At 40.0% G+C, this 26,209-nt stretch overlaps 2 protein-coding genes across 5 annotated transcripts; both read left to right on the top strand.

The window, feature by feature from the left end:
* Positions 1-16: 16 nt before the first annotated feature.
* CENPN (centromere protein N) lies at positions 17-9,165 on the top strand. Of its 2 annotated transcripts, none has more exons than XM_075433591.1 (11): positions 17-214; positions 432-621; positions 1,764-1,809; positions 2,550-2,606; positions 3,011-3,087; positions 4,622-4,798; positions 5,535-5,636; positions 6,200-6,257; positions 6,688-6,797; positions 7,416-7,539; positions 7,839-9,165. In XM_075433591.1, exons 2-11 carry the CDS (start codon positions 451-453, stop codon positions 7,952-7,954), a joined length of 1,038 nt encoding a protein of 345 aa, XP_075289706.1. In that variant the 5' UTR covers positions 17-214; positions 432-450; the 3' UTR covers positions 7,955-9,165. The 2 variants fall into 2 exon arrangements, with proteins under 2 accessions (XP_075289706.1, XP_075289705.1); XM_075433590.1 differs by having other exon boundaries at positions 6,685-6,797.
* A 413-nt stretch (positions 9,166-9,578) lies between these two features.
* Positions 9,579-24,705, top strand: ATMIN (ATM interactor). 3 transcript variants are annotated; one of them, XM_075433566.1, is made up of 4 exons: positions 9,579-9,786; positions 14,969-15,094; positions 16,055-16,254; positions 17,252-24,705. In XM_075433566.1, the coding sequence occupies exons 1-4, from the start codon at positions 9,757-9,759 to the stop codon at positions 19,080-19,082; spliced, it is 2,187 nt and encodes a 728-aa protein (XP_075289681.1). In that variant the 5' UTR covers positions 9,579-9,756; the 3' UTR covers positions 19,083-24,705. The 3 variants fall into 3 exon arrangements, with proteins under 3 accessions (XP_075289681.1, XP_075289682.1, XP_075289683.1); XM_075433567.1 differs by lacking the exons at positions 14,969-15,094; positions 16,055-16,254 and having other exon boundaries at positions 9,724-9,786; XM_075433568.1 differs by lacking the exons at positions 9,579-9,786; positions 16,055-16,254 and having other exon boundaries at positions 15,033-15,094.
* Positions 24,706-26,209: the final 1,504 nt, after the last annotated feature.

Below are 26,209 nucleotides of genomic sequence, written 5' to 3'. Positions count from 1 at the left end.
AAGGAAGGAAGGGCTGGCAGGAGGGGTCTGCTACCACGTCGTGTGGCGGGCGGGCGGGTAGGGCCGTGGCGCTCCGCTGGGCTACGCGGTTCTCTTCGTCCCCGTGCCCGCTGCCTGAGGTCCCCCCTGGACGCTCGTCGGACCGGAGAAGCGGTAGCGGCCCTGGGGGAAGGCCGGCGCTCCCTTCCTCGCCAGAAGCTCGCAGCAGGCCTCGGTCAGTGAGGGAAACTTCGGAGGGATTGGGGAAGAATGACTGTAAAAAGCGTTTTAACTCTGTCGTTGGTGTCCGCCGAAATCTGGGGTAGTGCCGCGCTTAGGACTGATGCCAGCGTTCTGCTAACCGGGCCTGGGTGCAGCTTGGTACACCTTACGAAGGGAGCAAATCTCCTGAGCCTGCCGGTACCCTGGCTTTAACTTCTTTAGCGTTTCAGCTTTTCAGGTGGCTTCGTCATGGATGAAACTGTTGCTGAGTATATCCGAAGAACTGTACTAAAAATCCCACGAGATGAAATCAAGACAATGCTACAGAAATGGGGCTTTCTCTCTGAGATGCAACTGCAAACCGTAAACTTCCACCAGCTAAAGGAGAACATTTCTCAAGATGTTGTTCAACTCTGTGAGGTAATCCTTTCCTTCGGGAACTGCCTGTCACTGGCATACAGCATGCATGTTAAAGCACCATCAAAAAACCGTGAGAAAATGATTTTTCTTTCACCATAACACAGCATCCAATAGCAGCGTGTAGTCTGGAAAATGTAAAGCTGAGCTGGTAACACTATCAGCTTTGTCTCGTTGATAAGACTGCAGGATTGATCCTTACCGAGTAAGGCAGTGCATGTTTTGAGCTGTAAGTTGCACGAGGCAGATAAAAAAGCTCAGTGTGTTAAACCTTTATTCTTAAAGGGTGTATTTCTAAATTGTAAAATAAAGGCATTGATTGAGATGTCTACTTATTATATAGTGCTAATTTAAATCTGTTTAAGTATGGGTAATGATAGCACTAGTTTATATGTTTTAGACTTAAGATTTAAAAAAAAAAAATTCCCTGGCCAAAACTACATGCATTCCGTGTACTGTAAGCAAAAAAGTTTTATGATCTCCTACTTATGTACTCTGATTTTGGCGCACCATAGGTCTTTATAGATAGTACTATAACCCAGACAGATACGGTTATAATTCATATCTCTTAAATTATGTAGCTTTTTGTATCATTCTCTTTGAATTTCATACTCAAAGATTAATTACATGGGGTGTAGATGAAACTGCAGGCAAGAAACTGTTAAGTTATTCTTGTAAGATAGCAAATGTCATTTTAAAATAGCGTTTGTTTCTGAAATGTTCTTATCTGTAACAAGTAGTGTCATAAAATTTCTTAAAAATCATTTTGTGTTGTAAATGTTAAGAGGAACTACGCATGTTAAAATTCCTGACAGTGAAATACTAGTCACTGTTGCATAGTATCATGAATACCCATTAATTTTACTTTCTAATTGCTTGTACATCATACTATAAGGACAACGTTCTTCTTGCTACCTCTACAAAAACCCTTAAACCTTGCTGAAACAGCTTTATTATTGGTTCCTTAAAACTGTGTTGTGTGCACATTGGGACCAGGTGTGGTGTCTTTGAGGAGAGCGTACACACTGTGGACTTTAGTGCAGTGTAATTTAAACTACCAATACTGAGATTTTTTCATTTATTAAGCAGTATGATAGAGCATTCTAGACTTGCAGTTCACCATGAACTGTTGTTGTTCTTTCCAGGAAAATTCTGCTGACATAAAGCAAGCAGCTGTTCTAGACATAATTTGTAAGTAAAAAATGAATTAAAATAACATCTTTATATTTTTTCTGAGTTAACTTGATAACACTCTTAATTACATAGCAGTTGCCCTAGTGAGGTACAGATGCATTTAATGTAAACAGATTACATTGTAGATGATACAACTTATTGGATTTGACCTTCATAAAAAGCAATTTCAGGAGCTCAAAATCAACAAAAGCATGCTTGCCTCTTCGAGGGCTAAACAGATCTAAACTGTGGTGAGCCACATCCAGCTCACAGTTATAAATATAGAGAGGTATGTTTGTCTCCAGTATGCACCGAACCCTAAGATCAGTAACATCGTGCTCCAATAGGGAGTGACATGGGCAAAACTATCAGCCAATACTCCAGGTGGAACTCTAACTCCAATATTAATTCACAACTTGATTATATAATAGTTTGAATCTCAATGTTTCTTTGAGTGGTCTACATGGCTTAGTTTGAGTTTAGACTGAGTTTCAGTCATTTGAGGTAAAAACCTTCGTTAAACACTGAACCTCAGAGATCCTCTTTATTAGTTGCTTAACTGAATTACAAAAGATCTTCCAATCTATTTTAATAAAAATGTTTTGCTTCTAGGTTTACTATGAGTGGTAGTTTAAGAATGCTGAATAAATTATATTGCATTATCACAAGTAATCTTTTTGGAATAACCTGGTCATAAAAGTATTGTAAAATTATACTTTTATTACACTGTGTTATTGAGCAACTCCTATTTTTCTTAGACAACCACATCTACCCAAACAAAAGAATGTGGAGTGTTTACCAGATGAACAAAACAGGTAAAATGCCTTTCCTTGCTGTAATCTCACAGTTGTCAGCAACTTACTGCAGTGCTGCCTCATATCATACATTTTAAATAGAAGTATCGTCTAGTATGGACTTTTTCAGTAGAGATGTCTTTAATATTTAACTATAGACTAGTATGGCTTTTTCAATAGAGATATCTTTAACATTTTTAGAATTCTTGCCATTAACTTCTCAAGCAATTATTAGAAATTAGAAGCTACGAATTAACCTTTTTCTCTATATAGCAATAATGATGTTCAAATTTATTATACAGCTTTTCATGTAAGGCTATGCAATTTCAGCTTTTTCTGCTTAATTTTGTTTCAGCAAAACAAAAAACATCTCTGAACTAGTTTTTGTAAACACAGTTCTTGTGGTTTTTTTTCTTGTGTAACAGGGGAAGAAATAGAATTTTTTGACTTCACAGATTTCAAAAAAAAGTTTAAAAGACGACTTCGGTCAGCCTTGAAAAACGTAAGAATAAATCCATTCTAAATTTGTTACACAGCTCTGGTGTCAGTAGATTGTTTTTGTAACTTTAGCGAGGTATTTTTTTTTCTTATAGTCTGCATCAAAAATTAGATGGAATTATTCATTTGGGAATGGTAGGAACTGCATGTGAAATAAGAAAAATGTATTGCATGTCTGTTCTAGCAACTTTACTGTTATGGTGGAGTAAAATAAAATGTAAGTTTGCCTTAATATATGACAGGCTTCAAGAAAGGCAGTATGTTTATGTTTTCTATCAAATCTTTGCCCTATTTGAGTGCACATGTTGCCTAGGTAAGTTGATATTGTTTTGTCCTGTTACCCAGTAACAATACACAAACAACAAAAATCGGATCAAACAGAGTACAGGGGGAATTTGAGGCAGCCAGTAAGCAGGACAAGGAAGTTCAGTTATTATGATTTAGATTGGTAGAAAAATTGTATCCATTTCCCTTTGGTTTTGAAATGACGTTTTGTGATGGCTGTGAGAACTTGCCTCTCATATTTCATGACACTATAATGGCAGAAAGACCACTGTCAATACCAAGAAGCAGTTTCTAGACTATTGTCTCACTTTTTTTCTAAGCAATTTATAGAAACCTTTTCTTGCTTTAGCTCACCGACTTCATTTAAGCAAGGTAATGGAAAATGCCTCTGGCTAGTTAGCTGTGTCACTTCTTGACACACAAAGGATTCCTGCTGACAATAGTAGAGGGCAAAGGGCAACAAACACAAGGCAGATTAACACATGATCAGCTGCAGTTCATATAATTGTTATAATAAAGTTTTGCAATGTTTTAGTTTAAAAAAAAAAAAAATCACAAAAACTTTGAGAAGGTATGTTGGTCCAGCAAATTAAACAGTTTATGGCCTAGTTGGGCTAAAAGCTTGACTACATGTGCCTCAGGCCAAGGGAGGGGTTTTGTCTTTTAAAGGCAGTTTTCCCATTCTGAAGTCACCCAGATTGATTCAGGGTAAAAAGAAGTAACCAAGGAGCAAGTCTACAAGTAAAGGAAAGGGAATCGCCTTCAATTTCTGATTGTGTATTCTTGAGCAGTGATAAATAGTATATGCAGATCTAAAATCACAAGTTGATGAAAAGTTTAATTTCTCAAATTTGGACATATTGGAAAGACTGCCACTAGCCTTCCATCTAAATAGGCAACTCTTTGTTGTTTTGTTATTTTCCCAAAAGAGAGAATCGAGGCTTTTGTAATAAGCTATTTTTTTTTTTTCACCCTTCAGATGAAAATGTACATCAACAGGAACAAAGTCTAATATTAAGAGTTTGAAAGGTGATTCTTTCTTTGTTTTTTTCCGTCCTGCTTGTGAGGTTATTGGGTTTTTGTGGAAATTTGATTTAAATACAGTCCTGACCACGCTAGTGGGATCTGTTTCTAATTCAAGCAGTGGTGTACTAACTTATGTTTGGGTTTTGTGAACACAGAGTTAAGAGATGACAAAATCTTTCTGGATGCCTGAATGTGCTGGTAAATGAAAACTTTTCTCTTTCTGTTAGGTCACCATCAACTTTAGAGAATATGAGGATAATGCAATCTGGATTAGAATTGCTTGGGGAACACCATATACAAAACCAAACCAGTACAAAACCAGCTATGTTGTGTACCATTCACAGACTCCCTATGTCTTCCTTTCTGCCTCTGTGCTTAGGAGCAACTTGCCTCTGCTATGTCAGGTACAGAATAAAACTGTGTAGACCCTGACTTCACCACAGTCGTGTAGAGCTATAACTGTGTTAGGTTTTAAGAGGATGGATAAAGATTTGTCACTCAATGTAATTTAGTAATTTACATAGTTATTTTTTCCCTTAGCTTGTGATAAAAATGGGGCAAAAACCAATCTTTGTGACCTCTTGAATAGTGCATCATGAATAAATTCAGTTTATTGGGATTTTTGCTGACCTTGAATTGCTCTACTTTCTTAACCAAGTGTTAGTCAGTCTTCAGTTAAATTTTCTCATAGAAGTTGAAGGATATTACATCAACAGAGTTAACTTCAAGAACTAAATGTATGAACTTATCAGGGAATGATACCAATTAGTTTTAAAAGACATTTTCCATCAACTCATGGTGACCAGTGTTGGTAGTCTTTCATTTTTTTATCTATTTAGCAGACTTCCGTACTAGTAATTTAATTATGTTATTAATCTGTTTGTTTTATTTATTTCTTTTTCAGCTGATGAGGTTATAGGGCTTATCTGGTTAATCCTGTGAATGCTTTTAAATATTAACCTAAGCTTGGTAACAGTCTATTCAACATTTTTTCAGACATAAGAATCCTGCTAGTTAAAGGGCAGTTGCTTACTTTGAAACAAAAACATGGCAATATCTAGAAATACTATATATTTTCCATGTTATAAACAAAGTGATGATTAAGACTGATGTTAAAACCATTTCAATTTTTATTTAAAGGCCCTGGTTGTTGCTTCCAATTATCATGACATCCGTGAAGTGGAGCTTCGAAGTCATTCTTTAAACTCCCTTAAAGATATTGTGTTTAAGAGATATAGCCAGGTGAGCTACTTCACAAGTACGTCCTAAGATAAGTCTTACTTTTTGTTTCAGGCCTAGTTCTCACCCCCTAGCAGGGGGGAAAATTCACCTCTTCCAAGAGACCATCAAGTTAAAATAATATTGAACTACTGAGGTGGACAGCCTTTCATTAAGGTAACATCACAATGGGGATGTAATTACTTGGTATCCCACCTGCTCTTTATTATTGTTATTCCTGATGGTTAAACTCAGTCTAAAAATTGTACAAACAATTCAGTCCTAGGATTTCTCGCATCATTTCACTAGGTTTCCTAAAGCGATGAGTTGAAGGCTATTAGAATGGACACTTACTTTGCTTGTCCAGGTGAAACATGGAAATGGGTGAATGTTCACAAATATCATAGGATAGACATTCTTTTCTCAAAATAAAACTAGGCTTTATGACTTCTAGTAACTATAAAAAATTGGAAGAATGCTCGCTTTCAGCATGAGAAGTAAAAAGAAATCTAGAAAGTTATTTTTGGCCGTAGCCTCTAGAAGTGGAAATGAACTAAAATATTTTTTTTCTCTCTCTCTCCATTTAGAACTTTCAAACTTACTGTCCAAGACCTCTGTCAGAAAGGAAGGTAGCACCAGAAAGTGGTATGTATATTTTAAATTAAACAGCAGTCTGAATGTCATTACTGCTGGCTTATGAAATGAGATTCATAATAGGAAATGTACATATTTTACATTTGCATTGTATTATCCTTCCCTGGTGAGGTGCGATAATACTGGCTATCACTAGGAGAGGTAAGTATTTCCCCATGGCTGCCACTGGACACGTTTATGAAAACAAAAATAACCAATGCGCGCTATCTCCTTCCATATTAGCTTGGGTTTTTCTCCTGATAAGAACTGAAAATATAAATGATGGCAACAGTGAGCTTATGAAAAAAAGATTGTGATGAATTGTTTCAAACTATTATTTTCAGATTTTCACTAGAGTAATCGGCTGATCAGAAAAACAGTATTGTATCAGCTGACAAAGTTGTCTTTCTGTTTTTTTCCTCTTATCTATTCCCTGCAGCAGATGTAAGGATAATTCAAGAAAACAGAAATGAGAAAGAAAGAATACAGAGAGTGAATCGGGAAGTTTTTGGTGATGGTCCCCAACCAAAACTTGAATTTGCACAATATAAGGTAGTAAAAGCAACAAATTTTTTCTTATAATTTTAATGTAGTTGTAGATACATAAAATTGCAAATCGAAGAAATGCTAGAGATTTTTTTAAAAACTTTAGGGAGAACATTTTAATCTAAATTAGTTAAGTGTCTTTCAGAAACAGATATGCACAATCACGTTTTAGTCTTTCAGCCTTGTGAGCTACATATGTTGACTTGGTGGTTGGTTTTGTTTTTTTTAAATAGAAGTAGACTTAACCAGCACTGTAGTGAAGCATGAGAAATTAGGGCTATCTGAAGTACATGCAAAGCTCATGCTACATATAGCACCATAATTTAACTTCTTGGATGATGTATGGTTTTTATCTGATGAACAGATAGGTTAGAAATTCTAAGAGATATTTAATGTTTTACAATATTACTGAACAAGCTGCCTCTTTCAGCAGAAAACTGTACCACATGGTGGCACCCTCTGATTTTATTAAAATATTCATCCAGCTGGAATCATGTTAATACTAGAAATAATAGACAAATAAGATATAGTCTTAATTACATTTTTAATGTAAGGTTTAAATAATAACAGATAAGCAATTAATACATTTTATTTATATTCCCTGGTTAAATTTTGTGTTAACAGCTTGAGACGATGTTTAAAAGTGATCCTAAAATGGATGTTATGTATAAAAAAGAACCATTCAGATGTCTGGTGAAGTTTTCTAGTCCACATCTTTTAGAATCACTGAAATCCTTGGCACCAGTGGGTAAGTGTTCCAACTCTGTACAATGGAGGAAAAATCCACAGTTAAATATTTTTGTCATCTTACATTCTGCTTGTATCTTGCATAAGGGAGAACCTTCATAGTTTGTTTAAAAATACATAGAAAATTAGTAGAATAAAAAAACATTAACGCTATAAAAACTGAGGTCTAAATATATACCAGTTTGTTCTTAGAGTTACTAGTTTGTACATAGATACTCAAGCTGTGTTTTTAGTTTTATAACAGTTATGAAAATTAAATATTGGTGGAGTTAAGTTATAATTATCTGTCTCTCTCTCCAGGTATGGCCGATGCACCGCTTTCACCACTACTTACATGTATACCGCACAAAGCTAGGAATTATTTTAAAATTAGAGAGAAAAAAGGTTTCCTTCCAGGAAGTTTTGTAAGCCCTTAATTTAAAACTGATTCATAGAGAAATATACAACTCATTTATTACTGCTATTAATCCAAATCATAATAAACTTTAAAACATATTTGTAAAAAAAGAACTTATTCTTTTATAATCACTTAGTTTTTTTCCAAATTATGGCTGCTTTGAATTATTTTTCCACATCTGTCTTTAAGGAAAGGGCTAACTCTTCTGTTAAGTAATAAAAAAACATTAGTTTTGAAGTTTAAACAGGGATCGTGGTTATTTTAAATTTAAATGTGATTAATGTTCTTAACTGTATTTTTAATAGTATTTGTGAAGCTAAAGCTTAAAAAAGATTCAACATGACGGCTTTAGCTATTGAGTTTACTGTCATAGCTGTAGGTGGCTAAGATATTCCAGGTGGCCGCCTCATTTCAGCTCCAGCTCGGCTGCGTAACAGAATACGTGCCCTGTTTGGAACGTGTGAATAGTCCGCTTCGAGTAAGTGGCACTGCCCGTCTGCGGGTCAGGCATGTTTTTATCATAGTCAATGATTATATTCAGAGACCATAACAGGGGATGGGGAAGAAAGGACTCTTGGAATACAGATGTCAGTAAAAAGTCTCCATCCAGCTTTAGTGGATATTCATTCAGATCCAGAGTTTTTACTTGCCAAGGGCAACAGCAAATAACAAATACTTTAAAAAAAAAAAAAAAAAAGGGAAAGAAAAAGAAAAATCTGCCTATTGGTATTAGTGTCTTATGAAATTCTACCTTAGAGGAAGACAATGAAACAGGCAGTAATTCTCTTTTGAGGAAGTCCGTGTTTTAGAATATTTCAGTTAAGATTTGATCCTTCTGCGGTCCTGGCACATGACCACGTCTGTGCCTGGGAACGTAAAGATGATTGCAGAACCTAGGTGGCAACGTGCACTAATGCAAACAGCAGCTTTGCACTGGACTTCAGAGTTGGTAAATTGTGACTGGTAATTATATGGATATTTTTATGTAACTTGCTGCATCATTTTTAATTTGAGGTGGATTTGATCTTAAGATTCAGTTACAGTGTACGAGTGTTTCTTTTTTAATCCTGTTAGCTAGCAACTTTGTGCATGTACTTTGTGTATATGGAATTTCCAGCTCATGTCGGGCGTGTCAGTGTGCGGGGACACTCTTTGTTAACTTCACGGCACAGCGTGAATACTTGCAGAGGCTGTATGGGGATGTTTTTGGTTTTCAAACTGTAAATAAATGTGTGAATTACTAACTTCTACGAGAAGACTTAAACGTGACTTAAACCAAACCAAAGCTCAGCGTATGTCCTTCTTCAGCCCCTCTGTGTAACTCGGCCGTGACAAGCAGTTGGTTCAGGACTGCCTGCCCGTGGTGTGTTTTGGGGGCTTCCACCTGTGCGCTTTCAGTGTTGGTCTGACAATACTTGGTGCAGTGTTACGATCCTGAACCCGTCCCCGGCCTCCTCGACCCCGTTCCCAGTCAGCCCCGTCCCCTCGCTTGCTCTCCCCAGGCCGTCCGGGGCGCAGAGCCGGGGCCGCTGCCGGGCGCTGGCCACGCCCCCGCTGAATATTCAGCACGGCGCTGACGATTGGCGGCCGCTCCCGGAAGCGGGGGGCCGAGCAGCTGACAGCAACATGGCGGCGGCGGCCGGGCGGCGTGGCGGCGGGTTGGGGCGGCCCCCGGCGCCGCCGCCCGTGCCGGTGGGGGACCTGCCGCCCGCCGGCGAGCTGGTGCGGCCCTCGGTGACAGAGCTGTCCCAAGTGAGGACCAACATCCTCTGCACCGTGCCCGGCTGCGGCAAGGTCCTGCCCAACAGCCCGGCCCTCGACATGCACCTGAGCAAGGCCCACCCGGTCCAGGTACCGCCGCCGGCCCGGCCGGCCGCCTCCCTCCCGCGCAGCCCCGCGTCGCGGCTCCCGTTGCCGCTGCGGGCGGGAGCACCCCGGGCCGCCGCGGGGGCCTCGCCCGCCGGGCCCCGGCGCCTGGGCCTCTCCCCGGGCCCCGGCCGGCTGCGGCGGGTGAGGGGCCCCGCGGCCGCTCGGCGGGAAGGCGAGGCCCGGGGGGGGGGGGGGGGAGGCCCGGGGCGTCCCGCGGCGCTGGGCTGTGCGGCGTATGGTAGGGACCGCGCGGGGGGTCATTCCGGGGGGAGCAGCGGAGCGTTGCTCGTTGTCGGCTGCGTAAGGCTCCCCCGCAGGGGCCCAGCCTGGCGGGTCCTGCGGAGGGTAACCGGTGAGCCGGCGTTGGGCCCGAGGCGGGCGGGACTCGGGGTCTGTTCTCCGTTTGCCTGTTGCTCATCCGCCCGCAGCAGCGCCGCAGCCCTGCGGGGGTGCGAGGGGCCGTGCCGACACTGCGCTGCCGGCCCTTGGCAGGTCCAGACGCCCCGTGCTGTTCTGCTGGGGTTTCTGTTTGGTTTTTAAAAACGCCCGAGAGCCAAAAAACGCCTGGATGGGTGCCATTTTGGAAACAAGCCCGCGTTACCGTAGTACTCCTGAGAAAACGCAGCGGCGGGGGGGGGGGGGAGAGCCGCCGTTCAGCAAGCGTGTGTCCGAGGGTGGGCCTGTCGGAAAGGAAGCCTTGTTCTCCCAAACCAGCACGCCCAGTATGCGAGGACAAATCCTGTTCCTGGAAAACCTGGAGCGCGGGATTTACAGCTGCATGCTGGAAGTGCAGCTCCAGCGGGCGAACAATAAATGCGTTTGTTTTGTGAAACGGCTCATGGCAGAACCAAGCGTGTGTTACGGGTGGTCGTTGGTGATGAACAGAAGGAAATGGTCTCAAGCACACTTGTGATCTATCTCTGATTGTTTAATTTTGTCTCCTAATAAGCGCTAACAGCTTGTGCGTGTGTTAGGTGTGGTAGCTCACACGTGCGTGTGAGTGGGGGTGAAACAGGATTGGAAACGTTTGCTCAGGTTCAGCAGACAGTCGCTGCGCTCCGAGCGCAGCAGCCAGCGAGGACTGCGGCTGGGCGGCTGTACCACCCGTGTTCGGGGTAGGATGGGGGAGGAAACGCTGCTTTCTCCCCAGTGGCCTGGATACCTGCTAACTGTTGGTGCCTTGTAGAATTATAACAGATTTCATACACCTAGTTACTAAGTCTTGTGATAGCTTGGATAAATCCTGAAACACGGATGGATGCAGATTTTCAGGAACATCTGACTTATTCCAAGGGCTTTGTAATTGAGAGTAAAATGTTGCTGAGGCTTAAGGGAAGCTAATTTTTCTGTACTATGTCTTAGATAAAAAATCTTCAGTATTATGCGCAGCTTGAGAATGCATCGTGAATGAAAGGATAAAGATACAAAGGTAAAAAGATACAAATCTAGGTGTGTGTTACTCTGTTTCTCCAGAAGGAGATGGACTGGGACTAATGCTGTAGTGTTAAGTGTTTCCTTTTAAGAGAGCGAATTCCCCCGGCAAAAAGAAGTTCGTAGATTGCATTTGTTAGTGAAACGTGAGAAATTAGCAAAGACGCAACTCAGCAAATGAAACAGTAAGAAGCTGTTGGGGAAGAAGAGAAGGTAGTAGTGCTGAAGAGAAGGGAGGCTGACTGGGTTAATTTTCATTAATAAAAGTAGCACTGGTGGAATGTTTTTATATCAAAAAATATGCGGTATTGTCACTGCCGAGGAAGGGCATTTACGTAGGCAAGCAAGATTACCCTGTGAAAACAGAGTCAAGTGCAGTAGTACAAGGTTATAGTCCTGTGAACTGATAACAAAAAATTTGATCCGACCTGGTCTGTAACAGAAATAACGAAGATGGGAAACACTTACAAAAGCTTTTTTGTTATACGGGTATGAGCATTTATGGTAATGTTGCTATGAGGAGGGTCATCCTAAAATACATTGGAAAGATGTTCTCTGTCACTGCTGTAGGGTAGGAATCTGATTCAAATAAGCTAAAATGAAGCCAGAGGAGGTGTAGAAAAGGGCTGCTAAGGATGATTAATGCCAAGTGTGTCTGACAAAGGGAAAGTAGAAGAATTTGGCTTGTTTGGCCTAACAAAAGAAAATATGATGAAGTGTTGATATATAAATGTTTGTTTTCTGTCTCCTTAACTAAGCCAATAAAAAATGAGAACAGTGGGTATCAACTGGCACTTAGTACATTAGGCTTGAAACTTGTTTTAATTCTTTGGTCTTTTGTCTGCATTTTTATATGGAGGGAAGGGGGAGACTTCTGTGTAGTTTAAAATTGAAGCTGGAGGAGTTCACATGAAGGAGAGGATTCTGTGGATTCCTGTGATAGCAGGGAGGCTGTAGTTGGTGGTGGACTGGAAAGGGTAGCTTACCCAAATGCAAATATTACACTGCCACAATAGTTTTTATAAGAAGAATAAATGCACTTCTCTCTGTGCTATTTAGTAAAGAAATACATGATCTTCTGCTGCCAAAAAAACCTGTTTTAAATAGTTGGCTGCAGTCTACTGTAACTTACTGTTTTAGATTAATCAGTTGGAGTAAGTGTTTCTGTTGCAGGAAAGCAAGATGTCACTAAGTTCACCTGGACTAAATCAGTAGCAAGGATTGCTGCTCTCCATTTTCCGTGTTGTTGCCACAAGCCCTGTCGGAATGGCAGTATTCCTGACAGCACAAGCGCCTGCATTGTGAGAAGTTAATTGAACAAATATCTAACCAATAATTGTGGTGGGTGACTGTTGTAGAAATGTGGGAAGTGGAATCAGACATACAAGGAAAGGACTTGTGAGAGTGTCTGAAAGATGACTGGCTAGGCGGGTGTATGAGAAGATGTAAGATGAGCCATTTAGAGCCAGGAGGACTGTGAAGATGGTCAGATTATTGTATGGGTAGGGTTACTTATATGTGTAGAGTATCTGTCAACTTGTTACAACAAATTTGTTGTGATCTGTTTCTCGGAAGTCTATGTTCCAGCCGTTCAAAGGCATCTTACTCATGGTTATGTGGCTTTTAAACACTTGGTGTTATTCTATGCCTTAGTGTTTATGTAGTTTTAAACTACCTGGCTGTGGTTTACCTGTTAGGTACCTGAATGTATTTCCTATATTGCCCTGTCATTTGTTGGGCTGTGACATTAAATATAACACGCTTTGAGTAACTTCTTACTTAGGAATAAGTAACTCTAGTTGCCGCTTACTGAGCACGTTGATTTCATCTGCAACGGGAGACACCAAATATAAAGGCAGATCTTTTTTTCTCCTGAAGACTTTGAGACTGGCGTCTGGTCAAAGTGTTTCTGGGTAGACTCAGGGTTAAAAAGTGCAATTGGGAGTAGCGGGGCTGGAACAACTAGATTTCTTTGAGTCATGTTCCTGTTTTGGGTAATGGCTCTCGGAGATGCAAAAATAATCACAGTAGTTATTCAGCAGAGAGAAAACAGTGAATGGTTTGTCCATGGGGAAAACTGCTGTACGTAAAGATGCTGAGAAGGTTAAAACATTACATGAAAACTCCCTTTTTAGAGAATTATTCTAGGTTTTCTTGATGAAATGGCAGCTGGTCATTTTGGTTGAGAGGCTCTAAACTTTGCTTCTTTGAGTATGGTATTTCATTAACAAAAATGAACTTGCAGCGCTGTCGGCAAGTAGCAGTGTTGAGTGTGTGGAAATACAACTGAAATGTGGCTTAAAGGGATTACGTTTTACACAGAGTGTCTTAGATTGAGAGATGATTTGAGGAAAAACAGGATCATTGAGTTGTCCCACTGATCTGCTTTATGGTATTCCTGAAGCGCAGACGAAATGAACACTTCAGAAGCAAGGCCCGAGTAGCTCGGAACACAGAGTGGTTGGGTTGTGACCGACCATGGCTAGGCAAGAAGTGAGGGTGTGAGCAGTGAACCCTTTTGTGTTCTGGCAGCTGTGGTACGCACTTTCTGTTTGCTTCACATGGGATGACTGTTGCGCTTTGTGGATTCTTTGTGTTTGGTCTAACTTGCGTAAACACGAAGCATCTGGAGATCTGCCCGAAGAACGTAGTTAGGGAGTGACTGGTATAAAATCAACATTTCGCCACTTGCTGTGCTTACTGTCACCGTGGTCGTGCTAAGGAAAATCGGGTGCAGGCCTCAAACAGGGCATGCTCCAGTAATTCTGCCCTGAATAATCATCTTGGGGATGCCATCATGCACTACTGTAACTGGCTCTGGGGACTTGGTTGGCCTCCTGCTCAGCCTCAGGGTGTAAGGAGACTCGCAGCTACTCTAATCATCAGGTTTTTAATAGTTCGCTTTTAATTTTTTGCTTAGACACAGATGTCTGAGGTTTCCCCTGAGACTCTCTCAGATAGGCTGTGTCTGAAGGGATACGTCTTGTCTGGTTTCCATGGCTGTGTCCTCAGTGGGAATAGGTGCTATGTGGCTGAACAGTCTGGACAATCCCACTAGTGTGTCATTTTAATACGTATTTTTTAGGTCCTCTGAGCAAGTTATGTTGTGTTCTTCTACTGTGTGTATGTGATGGTCAGTGAGGCAGGTATACCAGTCACTTAATCCGTGGAGGTTCACAATTAGTGCACCAGTTGTTAGTTTTATAGACTGAAGTGAGATTTGGTTTGTGATCTGAATTAAGTGGCAGAGTGTACTTGGCATTCTTCATTTTATGACAAGTAAACTGGAAATATTGCCAACAGAATTCCAACATCAGGGAAGTGTTGTGTTACACAGTATGTGACTCATTTTAGTGGAGCTTTGAGTAGACTGTGCTACTAACAAGTAAAGCCTCATTGAATTGGCAGTGTAGTATGTGTAGGGAAAGCTTTTTGGCCCAAGTAACACAAAAGAATATTATAATTTGCTTAGGGCAGCAAGTATCTTGGTAAATAGTACAGTACCACTGCTATGTAGAGCTTGTCATTTCATGTGGTGATTTTGATGATGGTGTATTTGCAGAATAGCATCCACGTAGGTGAAAATCTCCATCTGAACTTGTAAATCACTTAGGAAAGTGCCTTCAGCTCATTGAGGTGTGTAAACCGTGAGCCAAAGTTATGTGTGTTCTGAGTGTTGTCTTCAAGATGCAAACCCATAGAATCGTCAACTTCTCAATTGGTTCTTTTTCAGGGTGGAAAACTTAATGCACCAGTAAGGAAGGGTTTGAAAACTTCACAGAAATTCTACTGCTGTCCTATTGAAGGCTGCCCTAGAGGACCAAACAGACCATTTTCCCAATTTTCTCTTGTAAAACAGGTATTCCTATTTGCTAAAGTATTATTTTCATACTGATTTGGTCCTGACTGTCTCTACTGCAGAGAGTGCACACCTTTGCGTTCAGATAAGAGCAAACCTCTCAGCATTTATCCAGAAGTTGGAGAATTATATGCAGAATCCACATGGGTATATGGTTAAGGAATTTGCATGTTTGCATGTTGATATTAGAGGACGTGAATCTTTTGGTCAGGCAGATGCCAGTATGTTCTGCTAAAATAGAAGACAGCCTCTCTCCGCAAATTAAAAAGATGGAGAAAGATCAGAGGGGTGGGGGGTAAATCACAGTAGCAACCAATAAAGGCTTAAAATGTGGCTGATGCTTTTAAACTGCTTAAGTGGTCAAAAATTAAGAGTTTTTCCCAGCTTTAGTATCAACATGTATTTGTTTACTAGTTACCTGTTTAAGAAAACATGTAAGGCTTGTTTCTGCAGGAGTGAGTAAAAAAAGCACTCTTCTGCTTTTGGTTACTTGTGGTAACCTGGGGAGACCATAGGAGATGCGTGGCCAGAGCTTGGTGCTGTAAATGAAAAGGAAAAACTCTGCTGTGAAGTTGAGCTGTTTGACTTGACTGACTGCTCAGTTGCAGATCTGCAGGAGCGTGCACATGTTGCGATATGCACTTACTATGCTCTTTGGCAAGATTAAGCTGTAGATTTGTCAATGACCAAAGGAAACCTCCAATAGTATTAGGCCACAGAAATGTTTATCTGTGTTTTAAGATGCAGATAGCACAAGCAGATTTGCAAACTTTAAATTCTTTCTGTTGATTTCTTTAAGCTTGTAACTTATTCCTAGTGGGACTTTTCAAAATACAAATGAATTCTACTCTTCAGTGCTATTTAACAACTAAAAAAATGCAAATATTGTCTTCCCTAGACATGACTTTATTTTTTTATCTTAGCTGAAGGCTGATGTTTACTTTTCATTGTGTGTTCTAGCACTTTATGAAAATGCATGCTGAAAAGAAGCACAAATGTGATAAGTGTAGTAACTCCTATGGTACGGAATGGTATTTGAAACGGCATATAGAGGTCTGTGGCAAGACTTTCCAGTGTACTTGTGGGTGCCCTTATGCCAGCAGAACAGCATTACTGTCTCATATTTACAGAACTGGCCATGAAATTCCTGCAGAACACAGGTAAAAGTGAAGCAGTTAAGTAATGATACTTACACTCATCCCCGAGTCCTGTGTCTCCCATGTGCTGCTTTTTGTCTCCTTTCTGTTGATTAAATTGGAAATAGGCTCACACTGGTTTTGCTGTAAAGCAGTTTGCAGTTTCTTTGTTCTGTTGCTTTTAGTAGTTCCTGTTTTGTTGAAGGCAGTAATGGTTGTCTAATCAATAAGATCAAATTTCCCCACATATAAAACAAAAGTACTGTTAGTGTGATAGTTGCTGATGACTCTGCACTGCATGGCATAAGTCCTAGTGGTTCTTCTTGCATCTGCTTTTACAGTTCTGTGAGAGCAGAGATGAGCTGAAAATGTTTACAGCTGGTAACTGGTGTGGAATGCAGTTCAGTTTATTTTGTTTTATAGTCTAGTTGTCTTTGCAAGTATTAGTGGATTCTTTTTTTTTTTTTTTAATGCCTGCGCATGCATGTTTAGATTTATAGTTGTCTTAAGGTGTACATACATTTTATAAAGGGTAGTCTGTTTCCTGAGGCCTAGCCTGTCTGTCTTGAAGATTCAACTGCTGCATAATTAAGTTTTATGTGAAGGAGTGCGAATTGTGTCTTCAGTTTCCATGAGAGATCTTTACCTGTACACTAATTTTAAGAACGCTGTCCCTTCAGTGCTCAATCTGAGTTAGCATCAAAGTAACAAATTAAATGTCTTCAAATCAGCGTGCTTAATGTACAAGGGGGGAGAAACCATCTAAATTTAGACCTCCATTTAGAAATAGGTCTACATAAAAAACATAACCTTCTTTTCTTTTTTAAATGGGAGAGTGAGGAATGAAATTTTACAAAACTGAAGTTTGTGGAGTCTTTTATTTTAATTGGGATTAGTTGTCTTCTCATATCCAACCTCATGTGTGACTTCCGTTTATGTTTTCAATGCAGTGACTCAAAAGAATGGGAGGCAGATATTTTGTGCTTGAAAGGAATATAAATTATTGATCTCATGTTCACAGGGATCCTCCTAGTAAGAAAAGGAAAATGGAATCCTCCATACATAATCAGCAGCTGGCAGAGAAAGCAAATGAAGCATTCGTCAGTACACATAATAATAATCCTGGCGCTCAGGAATTGGAGTCCTCTGAAGTGAAACTAGTGCCCTCTCTTGAAGGCTCCCGCAGTTCTAACTTCACGAACCAAATGCAGCCAAAATGTACACCGAAGATGCTTTTACCAAAGCCCAAGGTGGCTTTGGTTAAACTCCCAGTGATGCAGCTTGCTCACGTGCCTGTATATGTATCTGCAACAGACTCTTCTGTCAAACCTGCTGTAGTGGCTGTTGATAATCAAGGCTCAGTTGTAAGTACTGTTCATTTATTGCCTCAGTCTATAGGAATTCTGATTCCAGCACTGGAGGCAGAAACACTTGTGTTTAAAGATAGTATGCCTGTTTCAAAAGTGACAAATTCTGGTGATAATGAACCCGTAAGTACTGGTGTACAAGTTGACTTGGATAAGGTTACATTGAATAACCCAGGGCAAGAGCTGGCGAATGTTTGTCACAAGAATAAAATTTCTTCAATAAATATACAGACTGACTTATCTTATATTTCACAGAACTTTGTACCAGCTGCAGCCTGGACTCCCAGTTCTTCTGTATCCTCTTGCTCTCAGACAGATCTGTCGTTCAGTTCACAGGTTTCGTTACCCATCAGTGTACAAACACAGACGCTGCTGCCTGCTTCCAAACTGACTTCATCCATAGCGGCTCAGACTGATGCTTTTAGTCAGGTTTGTTTTCCAACGTGTGGCGTTTCTAGGGAGACTCAAACCAGTAGGACGCAGGACTCTATTGATGGAAGAGTGCAAATGGACCAGGCTGTAATGTGCAGCGACATCTTTGACAATGTTCATTCATCATATGATGTTTCTACTCACATTGAACTTCCAGAAAACAATTTAATGCCTGCAAATATAGATCAAACCTTGCTGCAAAGGAGCAGTTGCAAGAGCCTGAATCAAGATACGGTGAAGTCTGAATCTCTTATCAGCTTCAATACACAGACTAATATACTTCCATCGCAAAATACGATGGATAATCAAACCCAGACAATGGACCTACTAAGTGATCTGGAAAACATCTTTTCAGGAAACATATCTGGCCAGACACTGGATAATCGTGGCCTTTTGTCCGAGACAAGTTCTAATGCTGACACACATCTGCCGTCTGGTCCATCACAGAGCACAGGAATAGACTTTGACATTGAAGAGTTCTTTTCAGCATCCAATATCCAAACTCAGACTGAAGAGAGTGAGCTTGGCACCCTAAACTCCGAGCCAGTTTTGGAGTCACTGGACATTGAAACTCAGACTGATTTCTTATTTTCAGATAGTGCCACTCAATCGTATAGCTGCCGAGGAAATTCTAACTTCTTAGGTTTGGAGATGTTTGATACACAGACACAGACAGACCTGAATTTCTTTTTGGACAGTAATACCCACCTGCCTTTAGGAAGCATTCTGAAGCAGTCTAGTTTCTCCATGAGTACTGACTCGTCTGATACAGAAACCCAGACAGAAGTATATCCGGCTACTAAAACTATACCTACTCAGAATATTGAAAGCAAAGTCCAGCTCAGTAGCGCTGAAACACAGACTATGGATAGCTGCTTTGAGAATCTAGGGAGTTTGTTCCTTACCAGCAATGAGACACAGACAGCAATGGATGACTTTCTTCTGGCTGACTTAGCCTGGAATACAATGGAGTCCCAGTTCAGTTCAGTAGAAACACAGACCTGTGAAGAGCTGTGCTCCTTGTTTCAGAGCTCTGACAAGCCCAGCCATTGAGTACTATGTAATGTAACTGTTTCCTGTGGTTTGAAATTAAGTTATTGGGGTGGGAGAGATGGCTTGACCAAATTACACACTTTGCATCATTGAATGTAGTTATCGTGAGCAGTTGGCCGAAGAGACTTTTCATGCTGAAGGTACTCTACTGAACATGTAACTTCACATAAGCTATGTGTGTATAAATGGGGGGCAGGGGGGGTTGTAACATGGTTATGTACATTTGAACCTTAAAAAAAACTTACGCGGTGCCTATGTTTTTTCCTCAAACTTCTTTACAAAGCTGATACCACCTTCATTTAAACGGAAGAACTTTTAAAGTTGTTCTATATTTATCTATTCCTGGCTTACATATAGGGTTCCAGTGTGCTGGACCAAAACCCTGACCTGTCCCATTCAGATGCTTCCCTGAACTTACGGGGGAGGGTTCTATTAGTGTAAGCTACTTCTGTTTACTTTTTTTAGTAGCTTGTATTTTAAATCCAGCATGAACATAATAAGCTGTATTGTCTTCTTTTACTTTATGCCTTCACAGCTCTTTCTCTTGCATAATCTGGTATTTTCCAAATACCTGTCCAACACACTAGACACACATATACTTTTGGATGGTTGAATATATTTATTATTAAAAATATGTAAAAAATTATTAAAAATATGTAGAAAGCAGTACTTTCCCCTCCTCCCCCCCCCCCCCCAAGTGGCACTGATGCCCTTTGAAGGGTAGGAAAAGAACTTGGAATACATAATTATAGGGAAAATTAGTATGTCATCCTTCTAGCTAGTGTAATAAACAGGACTAAGATTTTTAGGAGGGATTTGCTTAAATTATTTCTGTCTGTAAGACGCAAATGTTACAATGTGTGTGCCTCAAAGACTGGAATAATTTGTTTTTGCAAAAATTCTCCTAGCTTTGTTAAGATAGAAGTTGCAAAATGTTACAGTTGTTTATACCTCTGTTACCTTAGCACATACCTTTAGAAATGGGAAATTAAATTTTCTAAAATACTTACCTAGACTTCTGGTTTTGGACTTCCAGCTTGCAAAAACACTTGGAATCTGTACAACAGAGCTGGGAGATCAGCTCGCAGAAGCCCTTTCAGATCAGCTGTATCTTGCTATTGCACATTGATCTGCAGCTTTTAGACAGTTTTTCTCAGCATAGTCAAATTCAAACAAACATTTTTCAGAGAAGAAACGTGTGACCTCTTGGAATTTTTTTAATGTTCATCTTATGCCTCATACTATTGTTTGCAGTATTTTTCATTTGCGTGAAAAAAAAATCAGCTAGTTGTGAATGTATGTTGGAATTTGGCCTTAACTAATTTTTGTCTCTTAATTATAACACTGGCAAAATGTAGGTCTCTGGTTTTGTCCCGGGCAGGTTTTAGTTTCTGTTACCTTAACTGAAAAGAGAAACCTCTTCATGTCAAGTTGCTGGGCCCGTCACAGACTTTACTTCTCTGTTGTGACAGGAGAGGTATTGGGAGTGTATTTACTAGGCAGCTGATCAGTAAGTGTTTGTCCAAGCCTTTAGTTTTTGAAGACTCACTGTGCTTTGTGCTTCATATCCTCAACTCAAGGATGTGGGAGCTAAGTTACTCATCCATTGCAGCTAGCTTGTTTTCTTTAAATTGCAATAGTTAACACGCTAATATGTGAAGTGTCTCTACTTGTACTGGAAATAATCTCTTTAGATTAACCCTGAAACTCATATTTTGCTCCTGAAAAACTCCTGAAACCACAGCTGTGTTGCCCGTTTAATTTTTCAACATTTCTAGGTGCGAATTCAGACACTTCCAGTCCTTGACTGAAGAAACTGCAGAAAGGAATCTTGCAGGTCCCCCCAGCAGTACAGTAATTCTGCTTTGGGGAAAGTCCCCCCAGGTTTCACAATGCCTAGAGTTCTGATCTTAAAGGTGGGATATATTGAAAAAAAGAAGGCATCACTTGTAATTCTGTTTCCTCCAAAGGTATGACTGATTCATACTTAACTGCCTACTTTGAAATTGGGAAATAAGATAATGACAAAATTAGGTTAATTTATTCTATTGCAGTATTTTTCTAGTGATGCTGCATCTTCAGGTTTTACAGTGTTTTTCCTTCTCCTTTCTTCTCCCTGGCTTGGAATACCAGGGAACAGTTCTTCATACATAGGCTTCTGTGTTTTCCATATGCAAGTTGTCTGTACTGATGCATGAAAGAGAAGCAGTTACTATGAATCTGGTTGGGGAAGACTGCATTTTCCACAGCTGTAGAAGGCAGAAGTGAGAAACTGTTAATTACCTCTGAATTTAGAGTGTTGGTCTTTTTTCTGCAGGAGAAGGTATTGTAGGTGATGAGGAGCAGAATTACAGAAGGCTTTGAATTGCAGCCACTTGAGAAACCAGCTAGCATTTAAAGAACTTTGAAACTAATTTACGAATCAGAATGAGAATTGCCATGTTCTTATGGTGTAAGCCAAAGCTCTTAACATCAGTGACTAGTAGAAAAAAACTAACATCTGTGTGGACACAGTCTTACAATGCAATCGTTATTTATTGTATTCTGTAATTAAAAGTATTTATGAGCTTTGTGTGTTTTATTAGAACATGCAAATACCATTCCCGTCCCTTATCCTATAGGTTTAAAATAGTTTGAACTTTAATTAGGTGAACACAGTACTACGACATGAAATTATTCATTGAAAGTGCAGTACTAAGAAATTATTAAATTACGTCTGCATTGTTTTAGGGAAGTGGCTGATTCTGACCAAAATTACCTTCTTTCTTCACAAATCTGGTTCTCCATAAATTATTCATAAAAGTCAGAAACAGGTTTGGATCCTGTGTTGCTGGCACATGTTGCTCAGTTTGGATTTAAATTTATTTTTGTGAAAATGTGAAGACTGCAACCAGACTTCATAGGTTGCTGAATCCCGCAGTAAACCTAATGAAACCTGATCTGAAATACTGTTGCTGAATATTATGAATTCTTCAAATTTTAACAAGTTATTTAAAATGGCTAATTTTCTATTTTAGCCTTTGTTTTAAAAATAAACTTCAATCACAACTATTTTTTGGTAGTACTAAAATGATATTTGTCTCCCTTTTTCTGCAGTGTGTCTCTGATTTTCAAGGCACTGTCTCTGTTGTATTGGTCAGCAGTGACTGACCACTTTGCTTACTCTCTTGTATCCTCTACTGCCACTTCAACGGCTACACAAAAAGTAACTCCAGATTCTCCATAGCCTCTTAGCAAAATTTTTTATCTGGAAGTAATACTAATGTTACTTGTACTTACTCTTTGCATTTCCTGCCTAATTCTGGTATGCTGTGGTTGCTGGATCTTTATCTGGATGCCTGTGTAATGCTACTCTAAAATGGAATTAGTAGTTTTGTAGTTTCACTTGAGTTTTCTGTAGTATATATTAAAAAATCAAATGAAACAGCAAATTTGGGACACGCATTCTGTGAGAACATAAGCACAGAACAGGTGAAAAATGAGAGGTCTGACTTGTTGCCTTCCATGTTTGTTTGTCACAATGCTGAAAGTTTGTATGACAGTAGGTGTATGTTTCTTCTACTTTTGGCTTTATTTGCATCTACTTTCACTAACAAGCTTGTAAATACTGCTTTCTGTTTTAGGTAGGGAGGAGTCCTCCACCCAGCTCTTCATGTCAGCCTAAAGAAATTGGTAAAGTCAGAGTTTACTAAGGCTATGTATTCTTAGCAATGAAAAGCTGCGTGTGTCTAGAGAATTTTCACTTCCAAATGATATGAAATCCTGAAGAAAAAAAACACTTGCAGTTGTAAGTTAAACAGCTGTAAAACAAGCCGTGTGAGACCTTGTCTGGTTTTGAACAATTCAGTCAGTGTCTGTAACTTAATGTAACTAGCACTCCTTAGAAACTTTTAGTGGAAGGCACACACGCAGTCATCTTCGCTGTTGAAAACAGGAGGCTGCATTTCCCTGTTAGCCATATGTACCTGGATTGTGTAGAGGCCACAGAACAAAGAAGGGTGACTGCCTTCCACTGTTTTAAATCCTTATCCTGCCAACACACACTCGTGTGCTCAGTCAGATCTGAATTGATTTTTTGGGAGGCTGGGCAGAGATGGAAGTGTTGGCAGGACTGAGATCGTAGGGTGTCGGGGTTTTAATAGCCTTTCACAGATAGGGCAGGTCAATAGGACTAATACAATGCAGACTGAATCAGCATAAGGTGCTTAACTTGCAAAAGGGTATCTGTTACTGAAATGACAACTCAGAGGTGAACCAAATGTACTTGCCTTTATCATTAAGGTTGTACAGCTTCCTTTGCTTTAATCTGTTTCTGATGCGTTGTTTTTTTAAACTTGATCTTCATGTACAATTTACTGTTCCAAATACATTCACACCAAAATGCTGTTAACTTTCTGGGTCTTGCAAGCGTTTTCATTCGTGTCTGGTTGAAGGTGCTGCTATGCGTGTGTTCCTAATGGAATCAGCCTACTATAAACAGACTTCCATTAATAACTTTATATGAACACTGGGAGGATACGGTTGTTTCATGGTAGCAAGCTTTAATGCATGGTGCAAACGTGCATCTTCTGTTTCTTCCGTTGGGTTTTTTTAACCGTTGATGTGAATATAAATGTGTGCTAGAAGGATTTGCTGCTTAGAGCATGACTGAATGTTCTTGTTTAAAATGCCATTGCTATGCAATGAACAGAATCAAGGAAATATATTGTTCAACTCTGCATTGCCTTGCAGTCCGGTTGAAGGTGTGTTTGTATGCGTGCACGTGACTCTTCCACTTCACTGAATATGTCATCGGACAGCCTGAAACAGTGGAAACTCCTGAAGGAGCTGCTGATCTGTAGTTGAATAACAGAAGTCCTTTACTTCCGATTCTTTTTCATATACTGGCTTTACAGTAGTATTTTCAACATAACTAGCATATAACAGAAGACTTGTGATGCTGTGAACTGTGCAACCTCCATTTCACAACAACTGATGCTTTACATGCGTGCTTCAGGCACTCGCATGCAGAGCTAGATTGACAGTACTTCTCTCTACAGATATTTGCAAGTGCATGTATGATAAAGCTAGATATGACAGATAGCCATATTTTTTTTCAGCTTACAGAATTCAGCTGAACCTGATTATGATCTAATTTAGGCATGTAATTATTTGGAATGGATGAGTAATAAATCTCATGGGTGAGTCTTTCCCAAAGCATGTGTGAGTCAATCTCAGTAAGGCTGAGAAATGTCCTTAAAATATTTTTCATCACTGGTAGGATTTTGATCTAGTGGACAAATCTAGTTTTCAAAGGATGTCCATGCTTAATTCTTGCTGTTTAAGCCAGTAAACTTGCAATGAGCAGAGAAAAGCAAGCATTCATTTCTTAGGCCTATTTTACAAGTGACAATCCCAAAGAAGGAATGTCATCCTAGTAATTGTGAAACTTTTTAGTACATTAATGCATGCAGAGAAAACCTTGTGCCAAAATACTGTTTCATATTTCCCTCTTGGAAACTGAAGTGTTACACAAAGCTACTAGTACGTTATTCACAAGTATTGAAACGTTTTGTTCACAAATGAAGCATTTATTTAGTCCTGTAAATTACACATATTTTGGAATAAAGTTAACTTCAACCAATTTTTGCCTTCTGTTTTCATGACTATGATTTCCTGCCTACAGAGGCATGGCTGGGGTATTCAGTGCCTATTAGTAAGTACCACCCGTTGCTCCTTAACATCTTGTCTTCTGAATGGATAGAGATTCTGTAATTTACAACTATCTTATAATGTCAGTCCGTGATCTCCAGAGGTGGCAAAAGTTTTCCTGTGTAGCCCTGCTTTGCATTGTTCCTAGGAAGCTTAAACTCACAACACAAATGTAATTGGAATGTCAAGATGCTGCATGTCATAAACCTGAAACAAATTCCTTTGAGGGGTTCTCTGCTGTAAGAGAACCTATGCGTAGACTTCCACGTGGAATCTGCTGCATACAGGCAGGGCTGGATTCTTCTCACCAGCAGCAGCCAGGCTGGCTACACTATCGCTCCATCTCAGGCCTCTCGACAGCACGTGCAAATTGTGATCTTTAATTGCCTTGTACACGCAATGGAGTATCTCTACAGTTTCAGCTCACTGAGAGATGTCTGCCTTCTACGACAGACTCTCAGGCCACAAGGATGACTTTGCATTCTTTACCTTACCATCCACCCTACCTGTAATTTTTAAGATCTCTAGAGTCATAAGTAACATCTAGTAGAAATTCAGCTGCATTATGATGATTAGGTTTCAAAGTATCCTACTAGAAAATTACTCTCTAATAGCTTGTATTATTTTGCAATATACTTTATCTAACGGAGAAGATAATTTTGCTACTATGAATATTTTAAAAAAAAGAGAAAGATAGAGCAGGTTGATTTGGAGCATGGATCATACTTTGTCCCTTTTCTTCCTCTGCAGTTCCCATGCTTAGTCATCCCACCATTTGCTATTAGTTGGAGGATATAAAATGCTGATTTCTACTGTTACCTGTGTATCTTGTATATATAATTCAAAGTAGGCGAGAAAGCAGGGGCTCCTTGACTGAAAGTCCGTCTGTGCCGTTACAGCAGCTATACGCACAAATGAAGCGTTCTCTGACGTATAGCAGGCTGCTGTTTTCAGTCCCGTCATACGCTGAGGTGTAAATATTTGCACAAGGCAGCGTTCAGACCTAGTGGTAGCAAAATACGGAAGGTATTTCCAGAGGGGATTAGGTCATAAGCATCTAGAAACTAAATTCCCGTTCAGAGCATTTAAAATTATGAAAGAGTCAAGGGTGTAAGATGCTGACTAACCTTACAGGAATAACAGCCGTATTCCTGTTGTAGGAATGAATCTCCTTAGTTCAGGCTGAGTTACTTCAGGCTCTTCATTATTCAGAACAGATTTGGCCCATGGACAAAAGTTGGATGCTTCAACAGACTGATCCTCATGAACCTTTCACAAATGGCTAGGCAGACTAAAAGGCAGGATGAACTAACATTGAGAACATATTGAGAATAAGATAATGGCTGTCTGGAAGGGATGCCTCATGTATTTTTGAACTACCTTCTGGTTTGCTGTTGCTGAGAATTCACTTACTTCTGCTGGCAGTGAAAGCATCC

This window comes from Opisthocomus hoazin, chromosome 12 (genome assembly GCF_030867145.1).
Source record: "Opisthocomus hoazin isolate bOpiHoa1 chromosome 12, bOpiHoa1.hap1, whole genome shotgun sequence".
NCBI lineage: Eukaryota > Metazoa > Chordata > Aves > Opisthocomiformes > Opisthocomidae > Opisthocomus > Opisthocomus hoazin.
Note: the sequence above shows the minus strand (reverse complement) of the source record. Positions and strands in the feature narration are given on the sequence as shown.